Below are 18,769 nucleotides of genomic sequence, written 5' to 3'. Positions count from 1 at the left end.
CCAGATGGTTGATGGTTGGCCACGGTGCATTCAAACCAAGACTGCCTCAAGACCACCATCGTGCAGTGACATCCATTGTCCCAAAGACACCACGTGCAAGATGATGGATGGCCAACCGCAGTGTGTCCACAATCCACCTTCCTGCCAGAGCATCCAATGCCAGAAGGGAACCACCTGCGAGATCGTTGATGGTTGGCCACAGTGCGTCCAAATCAAAACCATACTGAGGCAACCATCCTGCAGGGACATCAGGTGCCAGAAGGGAACCACCTGCCAGATGGTTGACGGTTGGCCACGATGCGTCCAAGCCAAGACCTCCATTATGAGACCCACCTGCAGTGACCTCCAGTGTCCCAAAGGCACCACGTGCAAGATGACAGACGGGTGGCCCCAGTGTGTCCTCCGCCAGCCCTCCTGCAGTGACGTCCAGTGTCCCAAAGGGACCAGGTGTGACACGGTCAATGGGTGGCCCCAGTGCGTCCAGACCCGACCATCCTGCAGGGACATCCAGTGCCAGAAGGGAACCAGGTGCCAGATGGTTGATGGGCGGCCACGGTGCGTCCAAACCAAGATTGCCTCAACACCACCGTCTTGTAGTGACATCCATTGTCCCAAAGGGACCACGTGCAAGATGATGGATGGCCAACCACGGTGTGTCCACAGCCAACCATCCTGCAGGGACATCCAGTGCCAGAAGGGAACCAGGTGCCAGATGGTTGATGGTTGGCCACGGTGCGTTCAAATCAAGATGTCCTTCAGGCAGCCATCTTGCAATGATGTCCACTGTCCCCAGGGGACCTCATGTAACATGATTGATGGCCAACCACGGTGTGTCCACAGCCCGCCCTCCTGTGAGGACCTCCAGTGCCAGAAGGGAACCAGGTGCCAGATCATTGACAACTGGCCACAATGCGTCCAAATCAAGATCTCCATTGCAAGACCTTCTTGCAGTGACCTCCAGTGTCCCAAAGGGACCACGTGCAAGATGATGGATGGCCAACCACGGTGTGTCCACAGCCCGCCCTCCTGTCAGGACATCAGGTGCCAGAAGGGAACCACCTGCCAGATGGTTGATGGTTGGCCACGATGCGTCCAAACCAAGACCTCCATTATGAGACCCACCTGCAGCAACCTCCAGTGTCCCAAAGGCACCACATGCAAGATGACAGATGGGTGGCCCCAGTGTGTCCTCCGCCAGCCCTCCTGCAGTGACGTCCAGTGTCCCAAAGGGACCAGGTGTGACATGGTCAATGGGTGGCCCCAGTGCGTCCAGACCCTTCCATCCTGCAGGGACATCCAGTGCTGGAAGGGAACCACCTGCCAGATGGTTGATGGTTGGCCACGGTGCGTCCAAACCAAGATGTCCTTCAAGCAACCGTCTTGCAATGATGTCCACTGTCCCCAGGGGACCTCATGTAACACGATTGATGGCCAACCACGGTGTGTCCACAGCCCGCCCTCCTGTCAGGACATCCAGTGCCAGAAGGGAAGCAGGTGCCAGATGGTTGATGGTCGGCCACAGTGCATCCAAACCAAGGCTGCCTCAAGACCACCATCGTGCAGTGACATCCATTGTACCAAAGACACCACGTGCAAGATGATGGATGGCCAACCGCAGTGTGTCCACAGCCAACCATCCTGCAGGGACATCCAGTGCCAGAAGGGAAGCAGGTGCCAGATGGTTGATGGTTGGCCTCGGTGTGTCCAAACCAAGACCTCCATTATGAGACCCACCTGCAATGACCTCCAGTGTCCCAAAGGCACCACGTGCAAGGTGACAGACGGGTGGCCCCAGTGTGTCCACCGCCAGCCCTCCTGCAGTGACGTCCAGTGTCCCAAAGGGACCAGCTGTGACACGGTCAATGGGTGGCCCCAGTGTGTCCAGACCCTTCCATCCTGCAGGGACATCCAGTGCCAGAAGGGAACCACCTGCCAGATGGTTGATGGTTGGCCACGGTGCGTCCAAGTCAAAACCATACTGAGGCAACCTTCTTGCAGGGACATCCAGTGCCAGAAGGGAACCAGGTGCCAGATGGTTGATGGTTGGCCACGGTGCGTCCAAACCAAGATGTTCCTCAGGCAACCGTCTTGCAATGATGTCCACTGTCCCCAGGGGACCTCATGTAACATGATTGATGGCCAACCACGGTGTGTCCACAGCCCGCCCTCCTGTCAGGACATCCAATGCCAGAAGGGAACCACATGCCAGATGGTTGATGGTTGGCCACGGTGCGTCCAAACCAAGGCTGCCTCAAGACCACCATCTTGTAGTGACATCCATTGTCCCAAAGACACCACGTGCAAGATGATTGATGGCCAACCGCAGTGTGTCCACAGCCAACCATCCTGCAGTGACATCCAGTGCCAGAAGGGAACCAGGTGCCAGATGGTTGATGGTTGGCCTCGGTGTGTCCAAACCAAGACCTCCATTATGAGACCCACCTGCAGTGACCTCCAGTGTCCCAAAGGCACCACGTGCAAGGTGACAGACGGGTGGCCCCAGTGTGTCCACCGCCAGCCCTCCTGCAGTGACGTCCAGTGTCCCAAAGGGACCAGGTGTGACATGGTCAATGGGTGGCCCCAGTGTGTCCAGACCCTTCCATCCTGCAGGGACATCCAGTGCCAGAAGGGAACCACCTGCCAGATGGTTGATGGTCGGCCACGGTGCGTCCAAGTCAAAACCATACTGAGGCAACCTTCTTGCAGGGACATCCAGTGCCAGAAGGGAACCAGGTGCCAGATGGTTGATGGTTGGCCTCGATGCGTCCAAACCAAGATGTTCCTCAGGCAACCGTCTTGCAATGATGTCCACTGTCCCCAGGGGACCTCATGTAACATGATTGATGGCCAACCACGGTGTGTCCACAGCCCGCCCTCCTGTCAGGACATCCAATGCCAGAAGGGAACCACATGCCAGATGGTTGATGGTTGGCCACGGTGCATTCAAACCAAGACTGCCTCAAGACCACCATCGTGCAGTGACATCCATTGTCCCAAAGACACCACGTGCAAGATGATGGATGGCCAACCGCAGTGTGTCCACAATCCACCTTCCTGCCAGAGCATCCAATGCCAGAAGGGAACCACCTGCGAGATCGTTGATGGTTGGCCACAGTGCGTCCAAATCAAAACCATACTGAGGCAACCATCCTGCAGTGACATCCAGTGCCAGAAGGGAAGCAGGTGCCAGATGGTTGACGGTTGGCCACGATGCGTCCAAGCCAAGACCTCCATTATGAGACCCACCTGCAGTGACCTCCAGTGTCCCAAAGGCACCACGTGCAAGATGACAGACGGGTGGCCCCAGTGTGTCCTCCGCCAGCCCTCCTGCAGTGACGTCCAGTGTCCCGAAGGGACCAGGTGTGACATGGTCAATGGGTGGCCCCAGTGTGTCCAGACCCGACCATCCTGCAGGGACATCCAGTGCCAGAAGGGAACCAGGTGCCAGATGGTTGATGGTTGGCCACGGTGCGTCCAAACCAAGATTGCCTCAACACCACCGTCTTGTAGTGACATCCATTGTCCCAAAGGGACCACGTGCAAGATGATGGATGGCCAACCACGGTGTGTCCACAGCCAACCATCCTGCAGGGACATCCAGTGCCAGAAGGGAACCAGGTGCCAGATGGTTGATGGTTGGCCACGGTGCGTTCAAATCAAGATGTCCTTCAGGCAGCCATCTTGCAATGATGTCCACTGTCCCCAGGGGACCTCATGTAACATGATTGATGGCCAACCACGGTGTGTCCACAGCCCGCCCTCCTGTGAGGACCTCCAGTGCCAGAAGGGAACCAGGTGCCAGATCATTGACAACTGGCCACAATGCGTCCAAATCAAGATCTCCATTGCAAGACCTTCTTGCAGTGACCTCCAGTGTCCCAAAGGGACCACGTGCAAGATGATGGATGGCCAACCACGGTGTGTCCACAGCCCGCCCTCCTGTCAGGACATCAGGTGCCAGAAGGGAACCACCTGCCAGATGGTTGACGGTTGGCCACGATGCGTCCAAACCAAGACCTCCATTATGAGACCCACCTGCAGCAACCTCCAGTGTCCCAAAGGCACCACATGCAAGATGACAGACGGGTGGCCCCAGTGTGTCCACCGCCAGCCCTCCTGCAGTGACGTCCAGTGTCCCAAAGGGACCAGGTGTGACATGGTCAATGGGTGGCCCCAGTGCGTCCAGACCCTTCCATCCTGCAGGGACATCCAGTGCTGGAAGGGAACCACCTGCCAGATGGTTGATGGTTGGCCACGGTGCGTCCAAACCAAGATGTCCTTCAAGCAACCGTCTTGCAATGATGTCCACTGTCCCCAGGGGACCTCATGTAACATGATTGATGGCCAACCACGGTGTGTCCACAGCCCGCCCTCCTGTCAGGACATCCAGTGCCAGAAGGGAACCAGGTGCCAGATGGTTGATGGTCGGCCACAGTGCATCCAAACCAAGGCTGCCTCAAGACCACCATCGTGCAGTGACATCCATTGTCCCAAAGGCACCACGTGCAAGATGATGGATGGCCAACCGCAGTGTGTCCACAGCCAACCATCCTGCAGGGACATCGAGTGCCAGAAGGGAACCACCTGCCAGATGGCTGATGGTTGGCCTCGGTGTGTCCAAACCAAGACCTCCATTATGAGACCCACCTGCAGTGACCTCCAGTGTCCCCAAGGCACCACGTGCAAGATGACAGATGGGTGGCCGCAGTGTGTCCACCGCCAGCCCTCCTGCAGTGACGTCCAGTGTCCCAAAGGGACCAGGTGTGACATGGCCAATGGGTGGCCCCAGTGTGTCCAGACCCGACCATCCTGCAGTGACATCCAGTGCCAGAAGGGAACCACCTGCCAGATGGTTGATGGTTGGCCACAGTGCATCCAAACCAAGATCTCCATTGGAAGACCTTCTTGCAGCGACCTCCAGTGTCCCAAAGGCACCACGTGCACCATGACAGATGGGGGGCCTCGCTGTCTTCCCGGCTATGCCCTCTTCAGAGCTTTTCCCTGGAGCCACCGTGCTTCTGTCCCCCCATTTTCCCCTGGGATCTCATCTCCTCCCGTGCCCTGCGTCGGCATCAACTGCGTCACCACCCCCACGTCCTGCCCGCACGTCGCCTGCAAACCTGGCACTGCCTGCGTGGTTGTGGACGGTCACCCTGTCTGCATCTCCCGACCTTCCTGCAAGAACCTCCACTGCCAGTTGGGAATGAGCTGCAGAGTCCTGAACGGGTGGCCTCGTTGCATCCGCATCCCCTCCTGCGGTGACTTGCGATGCGCAAGCGGGACGACGTGCCGGGTGGTGCAAGGGTGGCCCAAGTGCGTGCAGGTGAAAAGGAGCGCGCCCGCAACGTCTTGCGCCGACCTCTCCTGCAAGTCCGGGACTGCGTGTCGCGTGGTAGAGGGCGTCCCTCGCTGCGTCCCCCCCAGACCCACCTGCACCACGGTGCACTGCTCGGAAGGTACCACCTGCCAGATGGTAGAGGGTTGGCCCAAATGCGTGCCCAACCAACCCACCTGCAGCACCATCCGCTGCCCCGTGGGCACCACCTGCCAGACGGGAGGAGGTTGGCCCACGTGCGTACCCATCAAGCCGTCCTGCAACACCATCCGTTGCCCGCCTGGCACCACCTGCCAGATGGTGGAGGACTGGCCCAAATGCGTGCCCAACAAGCCATCTTGCAGTGAGATGCACTGCCCGGCGGGGACAACGTGCCAGATGGTGGAGGACTGGCCCAAATGTGTACCCAACAAGCCATCGTGCAATGACATGCATTGTCCAGCTGGAACGACGTGCCAGATGGTGGTGGACTGGCCCAAATGCGTGCCCAACAAGCCATCGTGCAGCGAGATGCACTGCCCGTCTGGAACAACGTGCCAGATGGTGGAAACCTCTCCCAAATGCATCCCCAACAAGCCATCGTGCAAAGACCTGCATTGCCCGAAGGGGACTGCGTGCCAGATGGTGGAGGGTTGGCCCAAATGCGTAGCCAGCAAGCCATCCTGCAACGACCTGCACTGTCCATCCGGAACGACGTGCAAGATGGTGGAAACCTCACCCAGATGCGTTCCCATCAACCTATCTTGCAAAGACCTGCATTGCCCGAAGGGGACTGCGTGCCAGATGGTGGAGGGTTGGCCCAAATGCATGGCCAACAATCCATCCTGCAACGACCTGCACTGTCCATCCGGAACGACGTGCAAGATGGTGGAAACCTCGCCCAGATGCGTTCCCGTCAACACGTCTTGCATTGACCTGCATTGTCCACCCGGAACCACGTGCAAGATGGTGGAAGCCTCCCCCAGATGCGTGCCCGTCTCACAGCCCCCCCTCGTCTGCCACGTCTTGGGGCGTTGGCGCTACCGAGCCTTCGACGGGAAGAACTACGGCTTGACCGAAGCTTGCACCCAGACGTTGGTGACCACCTGCGGCAGCCAGTTGCCCACCTTCCAAGTCACGGCGAGTGGCCAAGTGGGCAGGGGACCAGCTGCCACCTTCAGCCACATCACGCTCCGCGGTGACAGCTACGAGGTGGTCCTGCTCCGCGGAGAGGAGACGATGGCGAGGGTGAGGACACAGCCCCGGGTGGAGCGTGGGGTGCAGGCTGTCTTCTCCAGGAGGGGCCCCACGCACCTGGGGCTTCTCGCTCCGTTTCCAACCCCCGGACCCCGTAACTGGGCAGGTGATCCGGACATCCGGGTGTCCTAACCGCTGTCCCTTCCCTGCAGGTGACCGGGCGCCAGGCCCGCCTGCCCCTTTCGCTGGAGGGAGGCCGGGTGCGCCTGGAACGTCGAGGGGGTCAGCGACGGGTGACGACAGCCATGGGCGTGCGGGTGGCCTTCGGCGGGGACGGCGCAGTGACGGTGACGGCGCCGGCGACGCTGCAGGGCCAACTCTGCGGGGTCTGCGCCCAGCTCGAGGAGGGGCACAGCGGGGAGCGGGGGATGCCCTGCCGTGAGTGGGGCACGGGGACAGGGGACGCCGCGAGCGAGGGACGGGGGGAGGCGGTGGGAGGAACGGAGATGTGGGCGGTGCGACGGAGATACGGGTGAAGGAGGATGGATGGGGATAGAGAAACCGTGGAAGGGGTGGAGAAACAGGTGAAGATGGAGGGATGGATGGAGAAACGGCGGAAGAAGGATGAAGGGATGGAGAAATGGATGAAGAAGGATTTAGGGATGGACAGACAGTGGAAGAAGGATGGAGGGACGGAGGAAGGGTGAAGAAGGATGGAGGGACGGAGGAAGGGTGAAGAAGGATGGAGGGACGGAGGAAGGGTGAAGATGGCGGGAGGGACGGAGGAAGGGTGAAGATGGAGGGAGGGACGGAGGAAGGGTGAAGATGGAGGGAGGGACGGAGGAAGGGTGAAGAAGGATGGAGGGGCGGAGGAAGGGTGAAGAAGGAGGGAGGGACGGATTCACGGATGGATGGATTCACGGATGGAGAAACAGCGAAGAAGGGTGAAGGGATGGGGAAAGGGATGAGCGAGGACAAAGGAATGGAAGGAGGGATGGGGAACGGGGTGAAGGAGGAGGGATGGAGCGATAGAGGGGTGATGGTGGGGCGGAAGGATGGAGGGAGGGATGGCGGAATGGTCTGAAGAACCCTTCCAGAAGGACAACTCAACTAACCGCTGCTCCTCCTGTCCCCACAGATCCGTCCTGCTCATCTAAACACCCCCAGGAGCCCTGCGCCACCACCCTCATCGGCCCCACGCCTGTCCCCAAAGCGGTCCCCACGCCTGTCCCCAAAGCCGGCCCCACGCCTGTCCCCAAACCCGGCCCCACGCCTGCCACCTGCTCCGTCCTGGGCATGGGTCACCTCCGCACCTTCGACCGCCTCCACCGCGACTTCCCCATCTCCTGCGCCTACCTCCTGGCCGGACTCTGCTCTGGCGCCGGGAGCGCCGAATCCTTCCGCGTCCTGGTGCGGGGCGGCCCCGGCGGCATCGTCGGTGTCGAGATCCTCGTGCGCCGCACGCGCGTGGGGCTGGAAGCCGGCCGGGTCACGGTGAGTAGCTCTGGGGGTGAGTAAAGGGAGGAGCAGGCTGTGAGTACGGCAGGGCGAGGAGCGGGTAAGAGCTGCGAGGACGGAGTTGTGAGGGTGGAGTAGGGCTCGGGCGCTGAGTAGCGCTTTCTGCCTGGGCTGATGGCAAGTGGGGACGCATTTGTTGGCCAACCGATGAGTAGCGAGTGAGTAGCGGGCGTGAAGAGCCCGGTAGCTGGTTTGCCCAGGGAGTGAGCAGTAGGCAACGAACAAGCGAGTAATGAGTGAGTAGCAGACCAAGCTGGGAGGACACAGAGCTGCCCAGGGATGTGTAGCGAGTTAAAGAGTGAGTAGTGAGTGAGTAGCGAGCGTGTGAGCAAGTAGTAAGAGATTAAGCGGGAAAATGGGTCGACGTCCAAGTGGAGACCGGTCACGAGTGGCGTCCCTCAGGGGTCCGTGTTGGGCCTGGCCCTGTTCAACGTCTTCGTTGGCGACACGGCCGGGGGGGTTGGGCTGGGTGGGCTTTGAAGGTCCCTTCCCACCCAAACTGCTCTACGGTTCTACGAAGTGTCGCCAGAGGGAAGTTAAGCGTTGAGTAGCGCGCGAGTAAAGCGTGAGGAGCAGGCGAGAGGGCTCGGCCATCCCCGCCGCGGCCGAGCTCTCCGTAGAAGCCTGAGCGGTGAGGAAGAGGGATGGTCCCCGCCACGGCGTGCCCCGGCGGGCCGATGCCAAGTGGCGAGCAGCGAGCGAGAAGCGCGTGAGTAAACCGGGTGAACAGCGAGGAGACTCCGAGCGGGAGAACCGCGAGCAGCGAGTGAGAGAACTGCAGGCGGCAATTAAACAATTAACAGCGGCGTGAGAGACAGTTACAGGTAGCTCGTGAGCAAACGTCGAGTAACGGGCTGGTAAACCCCGAGTAGCAGGGATGGGAGCTTCAGGACGGCCAAAACGCAGAGGCTACGCTGCGTAACCCCCGTCTCCGCCCCCCCTCCAGGTGAACGGCGTGCCCACGCGCCCGCCGCGGACCTCGCCGGTGACGCTGGAGTCGCGGGGCTGGGAGGTGACGGCGAGGACGCCCCGAGGGGTGACGGTGGCCTTCGACGGGCTCCACGGGCGCGTCAGCGTCCGAGCGCCGGGCGTTTACGGCGGGCGGCTGTGCGGGCTCTGCGGGGACCTGGACGGGGACCCTCGCAACGACGCGACGCCCGCAGGGGAGTGGAGGGCGCAAGGCGGGTGCGGCGCCGTTTCGGGGTGCGGCGGGACGGGGGAGTTGGGGAAGGGACGGCCGGAGGGCGAGGATGAGTGCGGGGTGATGGTGAGGAAGGAGGGACCTTTCCGGCTCTGTCACGGGACCGTTCACCCCGAAACCTACTACCGGGACTGCGTGGCCGACCGGTGTCACCGCGGGGGCGGCTGCCGCGTCCTCGCTGCCTACGCCGCCGCCTGCCAGGAGGCCGGGATGAAGGTGCTGGAATGGCGATCCAAGGATTTCTGCCGTGAGTCGCCCGGCCGGCACCCGGGGATCCCGGCGGGCGGGGGGCGGTACCAGACCCACAGAGCACCCAGGGGACCCTAGGTGGGGGGATACCAGACCCACAGAGCACCCAGGGTGGGGGGACACGGCCACACAGAGCACCCAGGGGAGCTGGGGTGGGGGGATACCAGACCCACAGAGCACCCAGGGGACCTGGGGTGGAGGGACGCAGCCCGACAGTGCACCCTGGGGACCCGAGGTGGGGGGACACAGCCCCACAGAGCACCCACGGGAGCTGGGGTGGGGGGACGCGGCCCCACAGAGCACCCACGGGAGCTGGGGTGGGGGGACGCGGCCCCACAGAGCACCCACAGGAGCTGGGGTGGGGGGACGTGGCCCCACAGAGCACCCACAGGAGCTGGGGTGGGGGGACGCGGCCCCATAAAGCCCCCTGGGGACCAGAGGTGGGGGGACGCGGCCCCACAGAGCACCCTGGGGACCAGAGGTGGGGGGACGCAGCCCCACACAGCACCCTGGGGGTCCCAAATGCCCAGGCGGGACCCCCCCCCCCAAACACGTCCCTCTCTCCCCAGCCCCCAGCTGCCCCCCGGGCACGCGCTACGCCCTCTGCGCCCCCAGCTGCGCCCCGGGGTGCCGGGAGGGCTGCGTCACCCCTCACGCTGCCGGGAGCGCCCAGAGGTGCTCGGCGCCACCGGCGGACGTCACCGGCGCCCCGGGGACCTGCCGGGCCGTGGGGACCCGCCACTACAGGAGCTTCGACGGGGCGGTCGCGGCCGCGGGGCGCAACTGCTCCTACGTGGTGGCACGGAGCTGCGGCTCCCCCGGCGCCCACCCCGCCTTCGATGTCACCGTCACCGACCCGCCGCGGGGCGGCGAGGGCAGCCGTAGGGTGACCGTCACCGTGGAGCAACGGCGCTGGGTGCTGCAGGGAGGGCGGCCTGGCGTGGTGGAGGTGAGGAGGAGGGGGGAGAGGGAGGGGAGAAGGGGTTGGATGGCGGGAGGAGGTTGGATGGCTGGAGAAGGCTGGATGGAGAAGGTTGGATGGATGGCTGGATGGAGAAGGTTGGATGGATGGCTGGATGGAGAAGGTTGGATGGATGGCTGGATGGAGAAGGTTGGATGGATGGCTGGATGGAGAAGGTTGGATGGATGGCTGGATGGAGAAGGTTGGATGGATGGCTGGATGGAGAAGGTTGGATGGATGGCTGGATGGAGAAGGTTGGATGGAGAAGGTTGGATGGATGGCTGGATGGAGAAGGTTGGATGGAGAAGGTTGGATGGATGGCTGGATGGAGAAGGTTGGATGGAGAAGGTTGGATGGATGGCTGGATGGAGAAGGTTGGATGGAGAAGGTTGGATGGATGGCTGGATGGAGAAGGTTGGATGGAGAAGGTTGGATGGATGGCTGGATGGAGAAGGTTGGATGGCTGGAGAAGGCTGGCTGGATGGGTGGATGGAGAAGGTCATGAACAGATCAATAGAGAGGGGGATAAACGGAGAAGACCAGGCTGGCTAGATGGAGAAGAGCATGGACGGATGGATGGAGAAGACAACTGGCTGGATGAATGGAGAAGGATGGATGGATGGAAGGAGAGACATGGATGGGTCAATGGAGATGGCTAAATGGAGAAGGGCACAGATGGACAGACGGATGGAGGTCACCGGCTGGACGCATGGAAAAGGACATGGGTGGAATGGGGGATGGATGAAGAGCATGCGTGGATGGGTGGAAGGATTAAGAAGGACGTGGAAAGACAGAGATGGACGGGTAGACGGAGAAGGTTGGGGTCAGAGCCAGGTTGGACGGAGAAGGTTGGGGTCAGAGCCGGGTTGGACGGAGAAGGTTGGGGTCAGAGCCAGGTTGGACGGAGAAGGTTGGGGTCACAGCCAGGTTGGACGGAGAAGGTTGGGGTCACGGCCAGGTTGGACGGAGAAGGTTGGGGTCAGAGCCGGGTTGGACGGAGAAGGTTGGGGTCAGAGCCGGGTTGGACGGAGAAGGTTGGGGTCCCACAGATGGTTGGCTAGAAGAAGCAGGGTGGAGGACCAGGTGGGGCAGCCAATCAAGGTCCCTCCGCTCACCCCCACCCCACCCCACCCCACCCCACCCCACCCAGCTGGATGGCACCGCGGTGCCCCTGCCCTTCTGCCTGGAGAGCCAGACCGCGTGCGTGACACCCGGAGACGCCGCCACCCTCCTCCTCCTCGCCGACATCGGCCTCCGCGTAACCGTGGGTCCCGGGGCCGCGGTGGCCGTCACCGTGTCCTCGCGCTACCGTAACGTCACCTGCGGCCTCTGCGGCAACTTCGACGGCCACGCCTACGACGACCACCTCCACGAGGCCACCACCGCGTCCACCTGTCATCGTCCCTGCCCCGGCCCCGCGTGTCCTCCTTGTCGCCAACCCCCCAAGAAGGCCTTTGTCCACACCAAGCTCTGCGGTCTTCTCCGGGCCCCCCGAGGTCCCTTTGGGGACTGTCACGCTGCTGTCCACCCCGGGATCTTCTTCGACGTCTGCCTCCAGGAGCTCTGCGAAGCCCCCAGGGACGCAGAGGTCCTCAAGGAGGTGCTGGGCGCCTACGAGGCCGCCTGCCGCCAGGCCGGGGCGCAAGTGGGACCCTGGGAGATCCCCAAAGCCTGCCGTGAGTTGGGGACACGGGGTGGGAGGTCAACGGGGGGCCTCTGGAGAGGGGGGGGTTCAACGTGGCCATCCATGGTGGCCATCCATGATGTGTTGGTGGCCATCCATGACAGCCCTACGTGTCCCTGAGGACCTCTCTTGTCCATCTCTGATGTCCTCCAGCTCTCTGTCCATCCGTGACGTCCTTGTGTGTCCCTCCACGCTGTCCCCTCTGTGGTGTCCCACCACGGATGACACGTGGTGTCACGTCTGACCAACCGTGACATCCCTGTGCCTCCAGGTTCTCACCGTGTCCCTCCATGACATTCTCCATCTTTCCACCCCTCCGTGACCTCCCTGCACCAATCCAGTCTTCTCCAGCTCTGTCCACCCGTGACATCCCTGTTTGTCCCCCCACGGTGTCATCGTTGTGTGTGTCCATCTCCGACACCTCCGCGTGGCCACCCATCGTGTCCTCCGCCTCTCTGCACATCCGTGACATCCTCCTGTCTCCTTCCACCACGTCCCCTCTGTCTGACCAACCATGACATCCCTACGTGTCCACCACGTTCTCCGTGTCCCTCGACGTTCTCCATCCACCCACAACGTCCTTACGTGTCCATCTGTGGTGTCCCCAGTGTGACTGTCCACCCATGACACCTCTAGATGTCCACGATGGCATCCAGGTGTCAGTCTGTGACATCCTGATGCGTCCACCACATCTCCTTGTCCGTTCCTCCGTGACGTTCTCCATCTCCTTGTCCGTTCCTCCGTGACGTTCTCCATCTCCTTGTCCGTTCCTCCGTGACGTTCTCCATCTCCTTGTCCGTTCCTCCGTGACGTTCTCCATCTCCTTGTCCGTTCCTCCGTGACGTTCTCCATCTCCTTGTCCGTTCCTCCGTGACGCCTCTACGTGTCCGTGATGACCTTTACACGTTCACCTGCGACGTCCCCGTGCATCCGAGATGTTCTCCACCTCTGTCCGTGACCTCCCTACGTGTCCATCTGTGGTGTCCCCTTTCCCTTCATCCAAGACATCCCCCCATGTCCTTCCGTGATGTTCTCCACCCCCGTCCACTGGTGACACCCCTACGTCCGACGCCCCCGTGATGTCCTCCATCTCCTTCTCCATCCATGATTTCCCCTCCCCGACGCGTCCCCACCAAACCACTCTATCTCCAACAGCCCCGTGGTGCCCCGAGGACTCCCGCTGCCGCCCCGGCGACGCCTGCCACCCCCACCGAACGCTGCTGCCGCGGGACCTGTTTGCAGGTGAGGGGACACCACGGGCATGGGGACGGGGACCTCCAGGCGAGGGGACGGGGCACGGGAGGAGCTGCAGATGAAGGGAGGAGATGGGGATGGGGACGTGGGGATGGAGAAACTGTGAACAGAAGAGGAACTGGAACGATGAGGAGATGAAGAAGCCACCGAAGGAGGACAGACGGCGCAGTCGGGTGAGCAGAACCATCAACAAGCTTCTTCGGTGGCTGCTCTATCCGTCCACTCGTGGAGATACAGATAGAGAAGATGGAGAAGCCCTCAAAGAAGCTCTCCAATGATTTCTCCATCCATTGGAGATGCATGAACAGATAAACGGAGCCCTCAACTTGCTTCTTCCGCGGTTTCTCCATCCAACCGTTCATGGAGACGCGGACGGGGAACCACTAAAGATGGATGGAAGAGTAAAAAGCCTTTGAGAAACAACAGAGGTGGACGGTGGGGTGGATGGGTGGAGGAACCAGTAAAGACAGAGAGGTGGAGAAACCACAGAAAAGGGGGAGATGGATGCAGAAGCCACTGAAGATGCTTGGATGGGGAGATGGATGGATGGGAGACACCATGGAAGATGAGGAGATGGATGGATGAAGAAATGGATGGATGGAGAAACCATGGAAGATGAGGACATGGATGGATGAAGAAATGTATGGACGGAGACACCACAGAAGGTGGACGGAGATGGATGGATGAAGAAATGGATGGATGGAGAAACCATGGAAGATGAGGACATGGATGGATGAAGAAATGTATGGACGGAGACACCACGGAAGGTGGACGGAGACACCACGGAAGGTGGACGGAGACACCACGGAAGGTGAGGAGATGGATGGATGAAGAAATGTATGGACGGAGACACCACGGAAGGTGGACGGAGATGGATGGATGAAGAAATGTAGGGATGGAGAAACCACAGAAGATGGATGGAGAAACCACAGAAGATGGATGGAGAAACCACAGAAGATGAGGAGATGGATGGATGAAAAAATGTATGGACGGAGACACCACGGAAGGTGGATGGAGGTGGATGGAGACACCACGGAAGGCGGGCGGAGGTGGATGGAGACACCACGGAAGGCGGGCGGATGCAGGAGGTGGACAAGCTGCAGACAGGGCTGACCGGGCGGGCGGACGGGAGCCGGGCGGAGGCGGTGGGACGGGGACGTGACGCGGGAGCCGCCCTGACCCCGTGTCCTCCCCCAGGCCAGCTGCTGGGAGCGCCGCCGCTGCGAGGCCTCGGCCAGGTCCTGGCGCCCGCGCAGGACCTCCTGGGCCACGTCCTGCTGCCCCCCGTTCTCCGGCCCCTGGGCCCGTAGCCCCCCCGCGACGGGGGACAACCCGGCCGTCCCCCTCCCCCCGCGTCGTCCCACCGCCATCTTTCATTAATAAAAACCGCGGCGCGGGCTGGGGGGGGGGGTCCCGGCTCTGTCCCCCCACCCCGGGGGGGACCACCCCCCCCCCCCCCCAGCCCCCAGCGACACCCGGGACCGGTTCAACCCTTTATTGGCCAGCGCCACCGCCCCGGTGACCGCGGCGTCCCCTCCCCCCGTCCCGCTGGCGGCCGCGGCGCCCCGCGGCCCGGTTTGGGGGGGGTTGGGGGTCTCGGTGTCACCCCACCCCCCCCCGGCTGTGTCACCCCCCCCGGCGGCGCGGGCGTCCCCTCAGATCTTGCCGGGGAAGGTCCCCTCCTCGCGGTACTCGTCCCACGTCGTCACCTGCGGGCGACAGCGGCGGTGGCGGCGGTGATGTCACCGCGTCCTGTGCGTCGTGTCCCCCCCCGCCCCCCGTGACGCCGCAGGGGGCCCGGGGGTGACGTCGGGGGGTGGGGGGGATTTGGTGACATCGCGAGGGAGGAAGGGACACCGGGGGGGGGGACAAGAACCGCGGTGAGGACCCCACCCCCAGGACCGTGGGGACACCACGGGGACCTTGAGGGGACGCCATGGGGACCTTGAGGGGACCCCAGAACCACGGGGACACCACGGGGACCTTGAGGGGACCCCAGAATCATGGGGACACCATGGGGACCTTGAGGGGACCCAAGAGCCATGGGGACACCACGGGGACCTTGAGGGGACCCTGAGGGCCATGGGGACACCACGGGGACCTTGAGGGGACACTGAGGGCCATGGGGACACCACGGGGACCTTGAGGGGACCCTGAGGGCCATGGGGACACCATGGGGACCTTGAGGGGACCCCAGAACCATGGGGACACCACGGGGACCTTGAGGGGACCCGAGGGCCATGGGGACACCATGGGGACCTTGAGGGGACACTGATGGCCACGGGGACACCATGGGGACATTGAGGGGACCCCAGAACCATGGGGACACCACAGGGACATTGAGGGGACCCCAGAACCATGGGGACACCATGGGGACCTTGAGGGGACCCAAGGGCCATGGGGACACCACGGGGACCTTGAGGGGACCCTGAGGGCCATGGGGACACCACGGGGACCTTGAGGGGACGCCATGGGGACACCAAGAACTGCGGGGACACCACGGGGACCTTGAGGGGACCCCAGAATCATGGGGACACCACGTGGACCTTGAGGGGACCCTGAGGGCCATGGGGACACCACGAGGACCTTGAGGGGACCCTGAGGGCCATGGGGACACCACGGGGACCTTGAGGGGACCCTGAGGGCCATGGGGACACCACGGGGACCTTGAGGGGACCCAAGGGCCATGGGGACACCACGGGGACCTTGAGGGGACCCTGAGGGCCATGGGGACACCACGGGGACCTTGAGGGGACCCAAGGGCCATGGGGACACCACGAGGACCTTGAGGGGACCCAAGGGCCATGGGGACACCATGGGGACATTGAGGGGACCCCAGAACCATGGGGACACCACGGGGACCTTGAGGGGACCCAAGGGCCATGGGGACACCACGAGGACCTTGAGGGGACCCTGAGGGCCATGGGGACACCACGAGGACCTTGAGGGGACCCAAGGGCCATGGGGACACCACGGGGACCTTGAGGGGACACTGATGGCCATGGGGACACCACGGGGACATTGAGGGGACCCCAGAACCATGGGGACACCACGGGGACCTTGAGGGGACCCAAGGGCCATGGGGACACCACGAGGACCTTGAGGGGACCCTGAGGGCCATGGGGACACCACGGGGACCTTGAGGGGACCCAAGGGCCATGGGGACACCACGGGGACCTTGAGGGGACGCTGATGGCCACGGGGACACCACGGGGCCATCCTAGGGATCCTGAGGGCCGTGGGGATCTCAAGGACCATGGGGACGCCGTGGGGACCCCAAGGGGGACCCCGAGAGCCGTGGGGACGCCGTGGGGACACCGTGGGGGACCCCGAGAGCCGTGGGGACGCCGTGGGGACGCCGTGGGGACGCCGTGGGGGACCCCGAGAGCCGTGGGGACGCCGTGGGGACGCCGTGGGGGACGCCACTCACCCAGGAGCTGGGACAGATGGACTTGTAGACGCGGTAGTACCACTGGCACGGGCCGGCGTCCGCCCCCTTGGCCGCCATCGCCTTCTCGCAGCGGTGGAAATCTGGGGGTGGGGGGGGGGGGAGGGGACGTGAGGTGACACGGGGGGGACACCGGGGGGGACGCGGGGGAGGGGGGGAGGGGACGCGGGGGGGGGGGGAGGGGGCCGCACCCAGGTAGTTCTGCCAGCAGTTCTTGGTCTGGTTCTGGTTGGGGAAGCGGCTGTCGAACGGCGCCGTCTTGTAGCGCTCCAGCTTGGCCTTGATGTCCTCCGCCATGCTCTGCGGGGTAATTAGCCCCGCCCAGCTCGTTAGCCACGCGGGGGGGTTAATTAAAACCCAGCCCGAGGTTAATTAGCAGCAGAGGAATTTAATCGGCCTCCCGCGGGAACGAGAAGGGAGGCGCTAAGGGGCGAACAGCAACGGAGGGGGGAGCACGGGGCGCCCCAGGAGATAATTAATAAGGCTAATTAACCACCCTAGGGATAATTAATATCCCCTGGTGTTAATTAACCACTCCTGGGACTAATTAGTGCTCTGGGAGACTAATTAATTTCCTTTAAGAATGGGACAGGGGATGCTAACAGGCAAATAGTAACGCGGGGAGAGAAGCAGCGAAAGGACGCCCAAAACATAATTAATAAGGCTAATTAACAACCACTAGGAATAATTAACATTCCCTGCAATTAATTAACCACCCCTGGGACTAATTAACCCTTCATGGGGCTAATTAGTGTCCTCTAGGAATGACAAGGGGGATGCTAACAGGCAAACGGCCACGGAGAGGAGTGTTGGGGAAAGAAGGCCCCCCCAGGGGCATAATTAACAGGGCTAATTAACCCTCTGGGGAACAATTAGCATCCCCTGAGGCTAATTAACCACTCCTGGGACTAATTAACCCTTCATGGGGCTAATTAGTGTCCTCTAGGAATGACAAGGGGGATGCTAACAGGCAAACAGCCACAGAGAAGAGCATTGGGGAAAGAAGGCCCCCCCCCAGGGGCTTAATTAACAGGGCTAATTAGCCCCCTGGGGAACAATTAACATCCCCTGGGACTAATTAACCACTCCTAGGACTAATTAGTCCTCTGTGAGACTAATTAGTCTTCTGTAGGAATGGGATAGGGGATGCTAACAGGCAAGTAGTAACGCAGGGCGAGCAGCAGCAAAAGAAGGACCCCCAAAACATAATTAATAAGACTAATTAACCACCACTAGGAATAATTAACACCCCCTGCAATTAATTAACCACCCCTGGGACTAATTAACCTTTCGTGGGGCTAATTAATCCCCTCTAGGAATGACAAGGGGGATGCTAACAGGCAAATGGCCACGGAGAGGAGCGTTGGGGAAAGAAGGCCCCCCCAGGGGCATAATTAACAGGGCTAATTAGCCCCCTGGGGAGCAATTAACATCCCCTGGGGCTAATTAACCACTCCTGGGACTAATTAACCCTTTGTGGGCCTAATTAATCTCCTCTAGGAATGAGAAAGGGGATGCTAACAGGTGAATACCAATGTGGGGGGGGAGCGCTGGGGAAAGAAGGTTCTGCAGTGAGAATAATTAACAGGGCTAATTAACCCCGGGAAATAATTAACATGTCCTAAACCTAATTAAGCCTTCAGGCCACTAATTAATATCGCCTGGAAGTGAAAAAGGAGACCAGTAACGTGAAGGAAAGCAGTATTGAAGTCGTGGTATGAAAAAAACCAGCAAAACAAGATAATTAATGTGAATAATTAAAAACTAATAATCTTAATTAACCCCCCAGGACTAATTAATGCTTCTCTACAATTAATTAATTACCCTGGAAATAATAAATGTCTTTCTCAAGCCACGAACTCCACCCACGAACGGAAGGGAGATGGTAACAGGGGGGGGTGGGGGGGGAATACAGGGGGCACCCGCACTAATTAACAGGGGTA

The 18,769-nt window shown here is 61.4% G+C and overlaps 2 protein-coding genes across 2 annotated transcripts; one reads left to right on the top strand and one right to left on the bottom strand.

Annotated features, from left to right (window-relative positions):
- Positions 1-7,418: 7,418 nt before the first annotated feature.
- On the top strand, positions 7,419-12,642 carry LOC147596076 (zonadhesin-like). The gene is made up of 6 exons (XM_086771670.1): positions 7,419-7,589; positions 7,679-8,005; positions 8,976-9,477; positions 10,049-10,428; positions 11,591-12,116; positions 12,476-12,642. Exons 1-6 carry the CDS (start codon positions 7,419-7,421, stop codon positions 12,640-12,642), a joined length of 2,073 nt encoding a protein of 690 aa, XP_086627796.1.
- Positions 12,643-14,989: 2,347 nt separating this feature from the next.
- Positions 14,990-17,168, bottom strand: COX6B1 (cytochrome c oxidase subunit 6B1). The gene is made up of 3 exons (XM_086771685.1): positions 17,018-17,168; positions 16,809-16,909; positions 14,990-15,087 (listed from the first exon to the last, which is right to left on the bottom strand). Exons 1-3 carry the CDS (start codon positions 17,121-17,123, stop codon positions 15,034-15,036), a joined length of 261 nt encoding a protein of 86 aa, XP_086627811.1. The 5' UTR covers positions 17,124-17,168; the 3' UTR covers positions 14,990-15,033.
- Positions 17,169-18,769: the final 1,601 nt, after the last annotated feature.

The sequence above is a fragment of the Chlamydotis macqueenii genome, unplaced genomic scaffold (assembly GCF_036417535.1).
Source record: "Chlamydotis macqueenii isolate bChlMac1 unplaced genomic scaffold, bChlMac1.mat HAP1_SCAFFOLD_185, whole genome shotgun sequence".
NCBI classification, from domain to species: Eukaryota; Metazoa; Chordata; class Aves; order Otidiformes; family Otididae; genus Chlamydotis; species Chlamydotis macqueenii.
Note: the sequence above shows the minus strand (reverse complement) of the source record. Positions and strands in the feature narration are given on the sequence as shown.